General features: G+C 33.5%; 3 protein-coding genes across 5 annotated transcripts; 2 read left to right on the top strand and 1 right to left on the bottom strand.

Moving 5' to 3' along the window:
* The first annotated feature begins 114 nt into the window (after nt 1-114).
* Nucleotides 115-11,608, top strand: LOC659211 (uncharacterized protein). 2 transcript variants are annotated; one of them, XM_015977626.2, is made up of 5 exons: nt 115-795; nt 3,468-3,539; nt 10,113-10,208; nt 10,260-10,365; nt 10,412-11,608. In XM_015977626.2, the coding sequence occupies exons 1-5, from the start codon at nt 426-428 to the stop codon at nt 10,467-10,469; spliced, it is 702 nt and encodes a 233-aa protein (XP_015833112.1). In that variant the 5' UTR covers nt 115-425; the 3' UTR covers nt 10,470-11,608. The 2 variants fall into 2 exon arrangements, with proteins under 2 accessions (XP_015833112.1, XP_970631.1); XM_965538.5 differs by lacking the exon at nt 3,468-3,539 and having other exon boundaries at nt 120-795.
* Nucleotides 11,609-12,104: 496 nt separating this feature from the next.
* Nucleotides 12,105-13,237, top strand: LOC659283 (uncharacterized protein). Its single transcript, XM_965608.4, has 2 exons — nt 12,105-12,362; nt 12,415-13,237. The coding sequence occupies exon 2, from the start codon at nt 12,460-12,462 to the stop codon at nt 13,111-13,113; it is 654 nt and encodes a 217-aa protein (XP_970701.1). The 5' UTR covers nt 12,105-12,362; nt 12,415-12,459; the 3' UTR covers nt 13,114-13,237.
* On the bottom strand, nt 13,139-15,720 carry CSN3 (COP9 signalosome subunit 3). Of its 2 annotated transcripts, XM_965668.5 has the most exons (7): nt 15,381-15,715; nt 15,075-15,320; nt 14,808-15,025; nt 14,550-14,762; nt 14,357-14,497; nt 14,135-14,305; nt 13,139-13,643 (listed from the first exon to the last, which is right to left on the bottom strand). In XM_965668.5, exons 1-7 carry the CDS (start codon nt 15,433-15,435, stop codon nt 13,395-13,397), a joined length of 1,293 nt encoding a protein of 430 aa, XP_970761.1. In that variant the 5' UTR covers nt 15,436-15,715; the 3' UTR covers nt 13,139-13,394. The 2 variants fall into 2 exon arrangements, with proteins under 2 accessions (XP_970761.1, XP_064212365.1); XM_064356295.1 differs by having other exon boundaries at nt 15,075-15,720.
* Nucleotides 15,721-15,753: the final 33 nt, after the last annotated feature.

The raw sequence follows: 15,753 nt of genomic DNA, 5'->3' as shown, positions 1-15,753 counted from the left end.
ATTTGGGTTGATTACTGACTAATTGTGGGATAATTATTGATCGGTTTTGTAAAATTTTTGTAAATCTAAAGGGCCAAATTGATGGTCGTGTTTTTCCGTGCGGTTTCGTGCCCAGTCGGCCGTCATTTATCATCTGACATCTGTTGATAATTGTGTGTATTTCGTTCTTGTCAAACTGTAAGTGCAAAATACCATGAAATTGAGACTAAAAAATTCGTATTGGCCATTGCCAATGCGTGTGGTGTTTATCCTGCTGTCGGTTTAAATCCTGGAGAGTGAGTGTCAGCCCCCGCGTCCCTCTTCGCATAAACAAAGGCGATGTCATTCGTCAAATCAGGTGATTTTTTTGCGAGAAATTTATGACGAGTACGGAGTGTTTCGTCCCGTAAACATGTAAATAGTGTGGTGACTGGAACAATACCACAATGGGTGCTAAACCGAGTACAGCGAACGGGGCGCAGAGCCCCCGCACGCGGGCCTTCTCCACGAGCAGCAGTTCGGAGGTGGTGACGGCCCCGGGGTTCCGCTTCATGAGGTCGTTGGGGATGGACATGTCCAGCGACCGGCAGCGGGCCCGCTCCCTGTCCAGCGTCCCCGACTTGCACACTAGTCACGAGACCATTGCCATTCCGGCGACGGGGGCCAGCTTCGACGTCTCCACGGGGGCCAGCCCCGAGACCGACAGCAGCTCGGCCGAGGACACGGCGGGGGCCCTGGCTTCCGCCGCCTCCAGCATCGCCCTGGGGCGCGTCTACGCTGCACATTCGCTACCCTCGCATATTTGGTCGCTGAATGGTAAGTGGGGCCCGGGGCCGATTACCATCAGAGATCCTATCATAGCTCGTTCGAGAACACTGAGTAGGAGCATAAATTATTTCACAACTTTTCGGATGTTTTGCAAGGAAAAGAAAGTAAACAGGCCTATGCCCGGTGGAAAATTTTATTAATACCGAATGAGATTGCGAAGTGTGTTTAATAAAATTCTTTGAATTTCATTTGAATGGCATAGAAGTTTGTATCACAAGATGGAAAAGTGGGGTAAACATTTGGGGGTTTTGAAAGGTGTTTTGAAAAATTGCATTGTCATTTTTGTTATGCGAAATTGTTTATAAACAGCAAACTATTTTATAAATTTTCATTGCTCAAGGTTGGCGATAATGATATCTTGTCTCAAATTTTGCACATGTGGTTTCCTCATTAGTTATTAGTTTTATAAAAAAATAATATTTACTGTTTATGTAATTTTTTTTTCAACAGTAGACAGTAATCCAACAAATGTGTTGTGAGGCCTCAGTCACTATCTCAGTGTAGTAAATACAGGGTGTTTTACATAATTTTACGAGGCCTGTGCATGTAAAATGCCACCAAGAATACACATTCCCATACGAACTTGATTAAAAATTTTCAAAAATTAGATATTTTTCTCTTTAAAAAATAGGAATACTTTACAATAATTTTGTATCTGTGTTAAAGTTGAATTAAAAAAATATATAGATGAGTTCATCAGTTCTGCTTTATTTTTGAATGAGCTGGTTTCAAGATTAATTTTTAGATTTTTCCAGTCATTTCCTTCATTCCCATTAAGGTAGAATCAATGACTTTAAGCATTAGATGTAAACTGTAACTAACGTTATTAAAGGAAATTTTATGGTCTATAAAAAGGATTGTTCAAGGGAAAATTGCTTTCATGATGGAAAAGCGGAAGTACAAATTCCCGATCCTACATTTTCTGTACAGTTACAAAAACAAAATGTTTTTTTCGATGGTCCTAACTTAACACATTATTTTCTTTGGTGATGTTGCCTTTTTCAGATGTTTCTGTGACTTTAGAGCCAAAAGACTTATTCACACCAGAAAAAAAAACATGAAAAGTGATAGTGTTTTAATAGAAATGCCACCAGATTTAGTGCTTGTGACAAATCCTTAAAAATTTCTATGAAATTCGCCCTTAATTTATCAGAAATTCTAATTGTAGTCCAGATTCTCTTTTAAACAGTTACTTTTTTGTGATAAATTTGACTTGAGATGATTTTCAAGTTTATAAAAACTTACACCAAGGATTACAAATTCATATAAATTCATTGTTGTGGAATCCGGAGTTAAAAGTATTTTTCAAACAACAGTTAATTTATTTGTTTTTTTAATTACTATTTACTTCATAAATGCAAATGAGAAACTGGTGAACTTTCGTGTTTATTATTTGTTGTATCTAGTTTTATTTAAATTTGTATTATTCGGTGAGTAATTGCAAGTCGACTTGCTTTCCATAAAATAAAAATGGTAATTGTGTTTGATAACGAACACAGTCATAATAAGTTGTTGATTTCACATTTCCAATTTTCTGTAGATTTTCATATTTTTACGTAATTATTATTAAATTGTTTTTATCAAATTAATAATCGCTTGGTGGAAGCCTTGGAATCTCATCTCTAGTAATTCAGATACCCTTGTTTGTACAATAACTGATTACTTATCTAACTAAATATAGACAGCGGGGTTAAATTGAAATTTGAATTCAATATTGTAATAATATTAATTGAAATTATCGGTTTGCGATGGTAATGACTAGACGTCGGCCAACAACATAAGTATTTTTATGTGAAAAAGGTTGCTGTTACCACCTGTGATAAGAGCAGACGGAAAGTTGCAACAACCTTGAAATTTTAATAGAAGTGCCCTTCGTAATAACGAAACAATTGAATACATTTAAAAATACAATGACATTTCTGGGAAGTGAAAATTTCTACTCATTTCACTGGAGGAGAACCACTTTATTAATAAGACGTTCATTTTTTGTTTTTCTTATACAAATGTGGGCTGCAGAAATAAATTAAATCGTGTTACATTTCAATTAATTCGGTTTTGGACACCTTCATATTAGTGAGAAGAATAAACAACTGTTGGCAACTGGTTCAAAGATTTTTCACAATCATATTTATAATCTTATAAATTTAAAGATTATATTATGGTAAATTTCCCATGTAACTGAGAAAAGTAACTAAATCAGATCAAATAATATTTAAAAAGTAAATTCCAAGGTTCAAGTCGATAATTTAAAAAAAGTGTCATCTGTTCATATTAAGAACACGTTAACAAGTATTTGCGAAGTATCTAGTGTTAGAGGTCGCTGTATCATATCTCGGAGCGATTTCATTAATTTTTATGGATGTATTTACAACAATCTCCAGACTCATCACTTTTTATCAAACGTAGTAACGTTTTGTTAAACAATATGATTTACATTTTTGCCCTCTCTCTTTCACAGTTCGGACCTACTCCAAGCTGCTATCTTTAGAACTAGCGATATTGTTTTGTTTTTTGTGTGCACAGTGTAGTACTTTAGTTGTTGTGATAAGCAGTAACGAGTAGGTTGTTTAAGTTGTTGTTGTTAAAAAATAATAAGCGCCGGTAAAGCCATGCGTGTTTAAATTTTAGAATCAGTCGAGTGTTAACATTTATTGTTCAAGAGTGCATCACAATGGGCCAAAATATTTCTTCGCCACAGCCGAATATATCCTCGGTGACATACAAGGACAAAGGTATATTTTTAGAAAATTTAATACAATGAATTCAATTTGAGGCATGTTTTTCATAAATACTAATTATGTTAATTAGCACCTACCACCGTAATTTTTCCATTGCTTATGAGAAACGTCTGCGTCAGGTCGTAAGGATTTGTTGTACGTTTAATCTACGAAATGTGATGAATAATGTGCAGCGAAAGATAACAAACTAAATTCGTAATCTTCAAAAATGTGTGTGCGCATAAATGTAGATAAAAAATTGTATGTATAATTCGGATGACGATGGAAAAATATCGAACAATTTTGATTATTTTTGGAATATTTTATATTAAATTTTTTCTAGATGAATCCATGAATTTATTTGAATGGAATTTTCTGAACAATTTCCTGATAAATGTGGATTTTAAACGGTCGGTTAAGTACAAATTGTTGACTGCTTTTACTTTTATTTGTTAATAATAAAACAACAATAAATTTGGCAAGGTTATCTTGCTTAAACTCCCAAGTATTGCTTTATTGAATCTCTTGTTTAGCATATTTCAAACGATTTGACAGGATTTATACAATTTTGAAATAGTTGAGATTGCCTGTTAAATTGCGTTTTTATTACTTAATGATTTAGCAATATCGCACTGTATTTTTAAAACTGTTCTACCACTTTTTTAGTGTTTGGCACCCAATCAAAATTAAAGCAACTTTACATTTATTCGTGTTGTGTTACTTCCTGGTTGAATTTTTATTAAAAAGTTATTAATTTGTGCCCCTTATTTACCTTGAGATTGCTTTTAAGGTGCCGTGAAAGAGCTTTCAATTACAATGAACAAGACTGATATTTTAAACAAATATTCGAATTGTAAATATGGAAAAACACCATCATTCGATAAAATTCGAAAAGCTTTTCTACTTGAATTGAAGTGCTTCAAATAACAGCGTTTCTGACCAATTAGTAACCGCAAGGAGGAATTTAGGATATGATGAGAAGCCTTAGAAATGTTTTTCGTCACGTCTAGGATTGTTTTTCCATCTGTGTTATCCTTGAATCTATACCTCATCAATATCATAGAATAATACGGTACGTTGAGGAGGCAAATTATAAATATTGTAACTAAAACCGTGGGTAGGACATGAAGAACGCCGCAATTTATTTTCAAATGTCACCTTGCCCTTGCACAAAGAATAGATTCTAATGCTCGCAGGAGAATTATCACATGATGGCAGGTTTATTTTTAATTAATTTACTCCGCAGGTAACAACAGATTAGATTACATCGTATTTCCCGTATTAGCGATGTATCTAAACTTAAGGATCTTGTCAATGAAAAGTAAGAAAAATGCGGAACGTGAAGCATTTATTATTGTTTTGAACAAAAGGATTAAATACGTAATTTTTCCTATTTGGTGTAATATTTCGAAACAAATATTGATAAAGATAATTCAGTAATATTTATTTTCAGCGTTTATTAACTAACACGTGGTTAATAAAAAAATAACATTAACAAAATCGCACTTACATTTTTTTTTGGTCCAATGTAAGTACTTTTCTACAAAAAAAATATTAAAAGGTAAAACTAAACATAGTACGGCTAAAAAAACGACAACTTATAAAATAAAAAAATATTAGACCAGGAGCTAGTGATTTTTTTTTACTAATTTTTCCACACTGCTAACATCGATAGTTGATTCTAATTAAAAAATCGTATGTTATTCGTAGGGGTTTTCCGGTAGATTGAGTCAGAAAATGCTTTGGAAAATACAAATGCGTTCAACTTTTTTTACACTAATCAAAACAGTTTTACTCGTATCTCTAGTTCTATTCGCAAGCAATGTACTAAAGTAAAAATTAAAAAAAAGGGATTAATTAATTGCCCTTATTATGTTGGTCTGGATGATTTGAAAATTACTTATTCTGTGATTTATTATAATTTTTTTAGTTTCAGTCTGAATTTGCTTTTCTTGATTTTAATTTTCTTATAAAGTATTAAAAAAATGTCTGATTGCTGTAACAACTATACTTATTTTCAAATCATAAAAAACAAATAAACATCATTGAAAACTTTCCATTTGGACGGACAATTGTGCAACTTTTCTTATTTCTCGTATCGAAATAATTGCAGGATTTTAGATCTGAGGTTAAATGCTGTATCGTAATCCACATTTTATTGTATCATGTACAAGTTGCACCTTTTCTACATGCATTCATAGGCGTCGGAATCTTGGGGGCATCGGAGCTTGCACTCCTATTGATAACCTACATATAGATTTTTTTTTAAGTTAGGATAAAGACCAGACGAATAAAATAATAACGCAATAATAAAGAATAAATGCAAAAAATCGTAAAATGAAAGGTTTATTTACGCACTTTTATCCGTTTTTGTTCATTTTGCTATTAAACATAGCAGAATTTTTTTGCATTTTTTTACAAATAAATAATCAGAATGTTACGATTAATTTATTTATAATGTATTATTATAATATTTGAGTACCTATGTGTGTTTATAAATTGCTTTATTTGGAAATACTGATTGATTTGATTATTCCTTGTTTTTTTAAAATTCTGTTGTATTGACTTATTGACTGCTGTTGTTTCGGTTCTTTTTATTTAAATGAAAAATTTTCATAATAATAAATAAATGCTGAAATGCAAGAAATAGCTTTGCCTTATAGACTTTATATTAATTTGAAATATCCCTATAAATTAGTGTCAAAAAACATAAATAAAATAACTTGTTAACTCACAGATACAGGGTGTCCCAGCGATGGAAAAAGTCAATCATTGACCTTTAAATGTTTAAAGTATTTAAAGATTTAAATAGTTTAAAGTAGTGGAAGTCTTATTTTTAAACGATTCTATTCGTTCTTGTGTAATAAATTTTTAAATAAAACGTGTTTTCGCCAAAAAATTAAATTATTTCAAAGCAGAATCAACCAATACAACTTCTGTGGCTTGCGTAAACGGTTTAAAAAATGGACAAAAGTCTATTCAGTAATACTAAAGTAATAAACATAACTTGATTTTGAACTTTCTTGTTGCTTCCTTAGCGAATTTCAAAATCTGGATTTTTTTGGATATTTTTTGCAGAAATTGTGATGCATAAGTGATAGATTTGCAGTCGTCAAGTCGATGGAATCGTAGCGATCCATAAAACCCAATAATGCTGTAATGAAATAGTGTCGCTATGACGATCTTTGATATACCCAACGAAAGAACAGTCGATCCATTTGCGCATGTTATCCTGACAAAATGTAGCTAATGATAATCGGAAAATAATCATTTGTATATTGTAAATGTGAGCGAATTCGTCTCTGCTCCTGCCGTGCAATTAGAAAATATTCGGACGATAGTCGGGCGTCGTGTATGCGCCTGACACCATCGCCAAAGGCAGCCACAAAACTCAATTACCACACCGTGACTATTACCGAGCTGAGATATCTAAAATATTCCTCGGGCAATCAACGTGTTCACAATTAAGAAAAATCAACGAAATTATTTCAATTCCGGGCCGCGATGCCGGAACTCGTATCCATTTCGTCCTGATGCTGGGTTCCGGGAACGACCTTTGACATTTCGTCTCCGGCTTGCTATGGGTATTGTGATCGGATCGTGCGTCCCTGACGAAGAACCTGACACCAACAATCGATTCCATCGAGTTGTTTACGGTAATTATTGATATTTTCAACCCCATCCATTAGTTTTGCAATTTTTCCGGCCGGGTAGTATTGGGCAGTATTGGCCCAACTCCGGTGTCGGTATATTTTTTTTTCATATTTTGTTATATCGCGGTTTACTATCGACCCACACATACTGGATAAATGTTATGAAATTGTTGTAAAGTTGTGGTGAAACTTTGCAATGTATTTCTACCCCCGTGACAGCGTGCCCCTAACGCATGATGTTACCTCAAAGTTTCGCTTATTTTATGGTCACATTTGACACTTTATTCTCTGAGAATATTTCTACAACACGTAAATGTTAAATGTGGAAAGCCGGTTGTGCTAAGGCACAAATTGTGGCTGTAATTTTTTATCTTTTCTATTATTTTTAGCTTTTATGTTCCGGTTATAATAACATCGCAGTGCAGATTCTAATCACATTGATTTATCTTTAACGTTGCGGATGTCATTCTCTTTTGTCACATTTAGAATGATTCTTGTAGATCATTCGTATTTTTACCCTTTCTTCTATTTCTGCTGTTTAATTTGAAATATACTTGGCGTTTTATCTTACAAAAGTGAAATAAAGCTGACAGATGTAAAGAAGCAAAGAACTATTCAAATAAAATTGTATCATTGTAATATGAAAAACATTTTATTAAAGAAAAAATGATAATTAAATTCCGAATTTCCGGCGTGTCCACAAGACGGTCAGGTCAGAACAAGTATTTAAATGCAACAATTTTTTATTTCAATATCCATAGTTTAATAGAAAAGGTCTAGTAAGACATTGTATTTTGTTTGTCGTACGTAAAAACAATTAAGTTTAACAAAAATGGGTTTCTCGTGTTAAAAGCATTATATTTTAGTCTGCTCATGAAAAGAATCACACAGAATGTAATTCAAAAATAAATGAAAATTACAATATCCTTTGATATCTCGAAAATAATTGTAACTTTTAACTAACAAATATTTTTGTTTTTACGACATCTTGAAAAATAAAGATTACACACCACAGGATTGCACTGATTAAGTCCATGTTTATTTGCATAAACTTTTAACAGTTTATTAACTTTTTAAGCGCCATCTAGTTTAGAAAACTCTACTGACCAATTTATTTTTTGCTTTTTAGTTTGCTATCAATAAACTAGGAACTTCATTTTTAATTACTAGTCTATTATTAATTATATAAAATTCCAAATTTCACCCAGAAAATGGGATTAATTCAATATTTTTGAAGAATTCGGTTGTAAAAGACATTAATTACTACACAAGGTGATTTATGTAAAACTACGATCCTGACAATGAACGAATACCACCAGTAATACACTAGTCACTTGATTTTAGCAATTTTTATGTCCTTAAAAAAGAAGTCATACATAATTTTCTGTAAGCTCAACTGTATTATACTTCAAAACTACTGCATGTGTCTTTACTAAAGCAAAGTGTTTTTACTTTCTTGTCAAAGTTTGTTTATTTGCTTAAAAAAAATTATATAAAATATAGTGTTTTACAAATATAAAAATCTAAGGAATACTCATGGTATTCAAAAGAATAATATGCCGTTACATTTGACATATTTCTAATATTTTCTCGTACGTCATTACTTATAAGATAAGTGATATTTCTATCAATTCGTTAAGCTATATGTACATTTATTTTGTTTTAATTTATTTCAAATAAAACTGTTCTTGTCTTCTATAACATAGCTATCATGAGACATGACATAATAATATACAAAGTGATGGCATATTACATTTCACCTCTGTAGTTAATTTGATAAAATATCTATAAACATTATGTATAGTGTTTATAAATATACAAGTTTACTATTACATTGAAAAGCGATATGCCGACCGGTCTAAATATGAGCGAATTGACATCAGGAGCATTACATATCAAGACAAATATTTTCGTTAAAAATTACCGAATTAATTTACTTTATTTTTATTTTATTTTATTTATTTTTGGTATTTTTTTCTATTTTTTTTTGCGAAAGGTGCAGGTGTACGAAAAAAGTGTTGTGGTTTTTTCATTTGAGTTGCCAATATCTTACATCTTATTACAATAAATGATTGTAGAAATTCCTGGGAAGCAGGAATGTGAAATTAAACTGTTTAAACATGTGAAAAATAGTCAAATAATGACTGACTTTAAGTATTATACGTGAAGAAATAAATGTTATTACTTTAATTAATATTATTGGTCTTGTAGTGATGCAGTCTAGGAACTTATTGTCAACAAACTAAGAAAATATGTACACACTTTGTGACGTACGTTGAGGTAAACTGATACTTCAGGTAATGTCGAATGCCGATGTCAAGGTTTGTAAAAAATGCTAATCAATTATGCATTCAGTCCCATAATGATACTAATGGTATTAATATCGACTTTTTCTCTCCAATTGAGTATCGCTGTTATTGTAACTGTTTGTTATCTTTGTAATTAAAACTACGTTTGAAACTGTTTTGTGAAAAACCGAAGCGATATTAAAGCCATCCTAACCGAAAACCCTTTTACCGTGTGATGCAGTCATTAAGTAATAAAAAACAAAAACCAAAAACTCTTTTATCGGATTTTAATTTGAAGTGTTGAACAACACAAGCTATCGATTTTGGCCAACACTCACAGTTTAGGGTTTCTTAACTTTGAAACTTTTTCATATCCAACACTCATTTATATCAATCTTTTAGCAAGAAATCGAGTATAAAATTGCAGTTTTCACATTGATCAAATGAAAAGGCTAATTGAAATAAACGGTATGTTGGCATTGATTTTTGATTCAAAGTACATAACACGCCATTCCCACGCTGATTAAAAATTGACTAGGAATTTCTTTGCCACTGATCGGGAGGAAACGGCTTTAAAGTTGAAAGTTGGCTTCTTAAAATAGAAGATGAATATTGTGACGTGTGCTAATTTGTTTTCTTTGTTCCAGGGATCAAATGCCCAGTTTGCAGCAAGTTTGTTATTCCTGATGACATTGAATGTCACCTAGTCATGTGCCTCACTAAACCACGGCTTTCCTACAACGGTAAAAACGCCCAGTGTTTGAGATAATCGTGTAAATAATTTTGCCTTGCAGAAGACATTTTGACTGACGATAAAGGAGAGTGTGTGATATGCCTAGAAGAATTAAGCCAAGGAGATGTAATAGCTCGTCTTCCTTGCCTCTGTATATACCATAAGATGTCAGTTTCGCGCCCAAATCGCCGAAAACTAAACGTTTTTTTGCAGGTGCATAGATCAGTGGTTTGAAGTAAACCGGTCGTGTCCCGAACACCCAGGCGACTAGCAAAATACCGAAGTCAGCCGGGGTTGTAAATATGTAAATAAATTGCTGAAGTGAATTGTGAGGAACAATCTTAATTAATGCAGTAGCTACTACACTATAGCGGTCTTCAGACGAAGATGCAACAATAGTTACCTATTCTAATTAGTTAAGTACCACACTTTTATTACGTTCGGGTCATTTTTTACGACTTTCTACATTAGATCTTGTACCATGATCATGCCAAGGCATTGGACAATTAATATAGTGTCACATATCAGTTCGTTTTTAATACAAAAGTGTTTTCCGATTGACGAGACGACTGGCAGCTCGAGAAGCTTTATTTTCTGGAAAACATATTTTTGATACCTTCATATGACGGCTACAATTTATCGAATTTGTTTAGTTGTGTTTGTTCTAATGCGTTCCGAGTAATAAAATATTCATAAGCCGATAAATACGTCTTGTAGACTTGATTAAGTCGTTGAGATTATGATAAGTACGTAAGGAAAGCGGCTCTTTATGTTTTTAACTGCTGATACACCCATTTTAATTAATCTTCCACAATGTTGCGTTTAGAAGAAATAATGAGATTGTTACGTTTTGTTTGTTTTATTGAAAAGTCTGCAAAGACGCTTTGTATATAATGAAAAGTTAAAAATGTTAAATGTGCAAATTTAATGCGTTCTTTTAATAAAAATAAACAAGAGCCTTGGTCATGTTAGTTCAGTACCAAAACAGACCGGTAGTGATATAAACAACCTATTTTTTATTCTAGCTAACGTGAATGTGAAATCAACCAAAGACTTTTTGTTAAAGTGATTTAATATAAGGTGCTATAAGTAAGCAAAATACTAAATTATGTTACCTATATGAGTAAATATGTGGAATTTAATGGTCTGGGATTAATTTGAAATTTTATTTTAATTGCTCGCTCGATTAAAAAGTGCCATAATTTAAAAACAAATTTGTGTTTTTTTTATTTAATTCCATTGTGTCCAGACCGATGAGGAGCATCTGACGAGTGTGACTGAATTTGAATAACGTGGTGATTTTGTAATTATTTTAGTTATATTAATCTTTCATTTAGGTTATTGTAAAAATAATAATAAGATGTAGCCTTGTAGTGATAAATAATAAATGCCATTTTCACAATAAATCAACATTCTGTGCATTCAATTTCCCCTATTATTTTTTTACTAAAGATTTAAAAATTTTAGTTATACACCGTTGTTTTCCCAGTTTTAGGCTTTCTTGAATTTAAATGTGCAGTTATGGAGGCTAAAGGTGAGTGCGTGTTTTAGAACCTACATAATAGGTTTACATATTTTGTATATTTACATGCAAAATGTAAATTAAGGAACAAAATTCGTTGATCACCGCAATTTTTAAACCCTATAGCAACAAGCAAGTGGTAGTATACATTTAATTATCATTTCTGATGCAAAACACCAATCAGATGGCGGCTTAAAAAATTAACGCAAAATGAACCAATCGCATTGCATCTTTTTGCACTTATCCAACCGGTAAATTACCGAATCCGCTGTTTTCTACGAATTTTTATTTTTCTCAAAAAATGAAATAAATATTACGCTACAGTGACTACGTGGGGGGGGGGGAATTTTATAATAAAACAAGAAATCTTTTTTATTTTTTCTTCTCATTAAAAAAAAACTTACACCATTCATCAGCCTAATTACAGGAGACGTGACTTTACAATAGTTATTTTTAAATGCTGATGTAAGACCGGTTCCTTTTAAATTACACTCATATTTTGTAAATAATTGCGAAATGACGAGATGGTAATTACGCTAAAGATTATGAAATAATCGATATAACCTCACTCTCGCTGCGCAAATGATCCTTTTGATGCAGTTCTTTTGAGAAATTGCAAATTTCCCGCATTTCCAAACGTTGGTAAGTACGAATAATTGCATAATTTAAATCTGTTTGTATTTTTTACCGCCAGCTGTGCTTCCCCTAACACGTGATTTTTTAATTCAAAATCACCATAATGTCGGACAAAATCCTTATAATAGGGATTAGCGGTGTAACTTGCGGGGGCAAAACCACACTAGCCAACGAACTAAACCAATTACTGCCCAACAGCAAATTAGTTTCACAGGACGATTATTTTCTCGGTGTTGATGATCCGCGACACGTGTGGATCCCAGAATTAAACCACATCAACTTCGATATTTTATCAAGCCTTGATATGGAAAAAATGAATCGTGATATACACGAAATGATAAAAAGTAAAGAACCGCTAGGTGGTGACACCACAACTCGTAACGGGTTTAAAAAAATCAGGAGCTTAGAAGAGTTGAAGAGCGCGGTTATTGAAAAGATAAAAGGCTTAAATTTGGAAGTTTTACTCCTGGAAGGGTTTTCGATATTTAATTACAAGCCGTTGCGCGGTTTGTTCCACTTGAAATATTTTTTTACTCTTCCTAAAGACGAATGTTTCGCACGACGTGAACAAAGGGTTTACGAGCCTCCAGACTGTCCTGGTTATTTCGAACAGTGCGCTTGGCCTGAACACTTAAAACAGAAAGAAGAAGTGGAGAACGAAGTCGAAGGAGTGCGGTTTTTCGACGGACGTTCACACAAAGCCTTAGAAGAAGTACTCGGTGATATTGATAGTATTTTGGAGTTTGTAAAGTTGTGATGCCACGTTCCGAAATATACTGATGTAGCAAGTATATCAGTATTTTATTGTAAATAACCTCAGTACAATGTAAATCTCGAATTGTTATTACTTAAAGAAACACAAAATAAATAATGTACACGTCTCTGAGAAATGGTATTAAACTACAAAAACACACAGTGTTTATAATGTTATAATTTCGATTACAAGTTAATGAGCTGACGTTTCCCTTTCTTCATGAAAAAGCTTAAATATTTCAAGTGTACAAAATGAAAACTGATAACACTGAGCAACTGAAATTTTTACATCGCGTATGTACTTTTGCTGGGCTGCTCCTCGTCTTGTACACCGCTCGACTTCTTCACGTAGACGGGATTCACTTGGATGTCTTCGTCCATTGCAAGGATTTGTTTGTCAAGTTCCATACAAATTGCTAGTTGAGCTTCTAGGCTTTTCAGCACGTCTGGGCCCCCGTATTTCTCAGGCTCGTCTCTAAACACAACCATTCCGTCTTTTTGGTTTATCGTGGCGTAGATTTGCTGATCTTCGATCTGAAAATATTTCAGAGCATTTTTTCACAATGTTACCTTTAAAAAAAATGCACTATTGTGTTTTACTTTATGTTGGCTTACCTCTATCAAAAAATTGAGAAAAATTCATTTTAACCCAAAAAATAACGTAACTTGCTAAAGAAAAGCTGTTACAACAGTGACCTACAGTTTTACAAGACAGTTAAAATTTAATCGGACAACTAATTTTAAAAAGAAGTTAACGTGTTTACAAGATTCATAACAATCTTAACAAATTTTAATAAATTACCAGAGTATAATTAGCTAAAAACTATTACTTTCCTTTCAAATATTGAGACTTGAAGAAGGGCACAAATTTAGCTAAAAACGGTCCTGTCAAGCTCACCTTTATCACGCATATTTCTTAACATTATTTGTGTGTTCTTTTGATACAAAAATGTGATTCAGGAAATAAAAGAGGTAGTTATCAAAAAACCACCGTAAAAAAATTTGCGCAATTTAGAATTTTTTACCATGTGTAAAATGTAGCGCTCGGCATCCGAAGGGCCAGGCAATCCGACTCGGCTCGCCACATCTGACAAACTTAACGTTAAGAAGGTTTTCGTCAGCCTTTGAATGTTTTTCTTGTAAAGCACTGAGGATACCTGTTTTACAAGACCTAAATTGTGATCCCTGGTGAATGCCTTAAAACCAGAAATACAACTAAAATATTATCACAAAAAAAAATTGATTACCTCTCTATGTTTGTTAAGTACAGCATTCAAATCCGCTGTGTTGTTTGAAGTGAAAGAATTTGCTAAATCATTATAAGGCTGAGATAATGGTTTGATAAACCGAGTAACCACTTGTGAAGCATATTTAGGCACTGGTTGTATCTAAAACTCGATTAAAATAGAAACATTTTCTTCACAAAATACAAAAACTCACTTTTCCATGTAATAAAAGTGAAACTATAATGTACTTCTTGTATGCCTCGAGCATAATATGAGAAACAGCATGTGCTGGGGTTGTTATAGCTACCTCAAAGAAATACAAAGCACGATCCAAATTTCTCACAGCTAAATAAATCATTCCGCCATAATAGTAATACAATAAAAAATATTTTGCTTCAAATTGGGCCCCATTAGGATTATGAACAATCTAAAAAATAAGCCAAAAATTGTAGTTCCGCATTGTTTAGGTTACCTCTTGGCAAATTCCAGTAATATCAGTATCTAAAATTTCTAGAGCAGGCTTAAAGCACTTTGCCAATAAGCACAACTGGCACAGATCAGCATGGATCGAAGTTAACTGCGAATCGAAGAACCGCAACTTCGAAATGGCCTTTCGTAAGAGGAGAATCCCTTTCATGGGTTGCTTCTGCTCAACTAGATAATTTGTTAGAGAGTGGCATAATTCAGCAACTGAAACCAGACTATTAAAAAACTGGCCACACTCCCGCCCAGTCAGTACAAGTGTCGGGGGCCAGTCTGATCTGCTCTCCGTTACAGCCATGGATAAACTCTTGCACTTGTGCAAACCGATTGTCTGGCGTATTAGCTGGGACTGTTGAATTAAATTTAGCGCATAACACCACCAAATAGCCGAGCGAGTGCTGCTGCAGATCGAGCGTCTCGAGCACGTTGTCCAAGTGCTGCGTGTTTTTCAGGAGGATATCCGACGATTTACTTAAATATTCACAAAGAACTTTATAGTTTCCTGCAAACATAACCTCATTCACACATTTCGTACGGGAATTTGCCCGATTCGGGTACAAACCATGGGATGAGAGGGTCCTAACAGTCGTCACAAACTGTTCTAAAACGGATGCCATTTCATTCGGATGTGGGAAAATTACGTTTTGCTGAATAAATTATTACTATTTTTATACTAGGATCTGAATTGACAACCGGTGTGATGACAGATTTCGAAAGGGGAGCCAACCGAAACTGGGGGAACGGGTTGGTGCAACTACTAGCGGCTAGCCCCTGCCGGTCTACAAATGTTCGCTCAGTCGAAATGTTGCGAGCGAGGTCGGAACAGTACGAACGGAGACCATAACGGACTTCTCATTTCAGCTGGGCATATTGGAATAGTGGTTTTTATGGAAATATGTTGCGCGTGGCTGGGGCTTCGCCCCAGTTAACTAAAA

This window comes from Tribolium castaneum, chromosome 1 (assembly GCF_031307605.1).
Source record: "Tribolium castaneum strain GA2 chromosome 1, icTriCast1.1, whole genome shotgun sequence".
Lineage (NCBI taxonomy): Eukaryota > Metazoa > Arthropoda > Insecta > Coleoptera > Tenebrionidae > Tribolium > Tribolium castaneum.
Note: the sequence above shows the minus strand (reverse complement) of the source record. Positions and strands in the feature narration are given on the sequence as shown.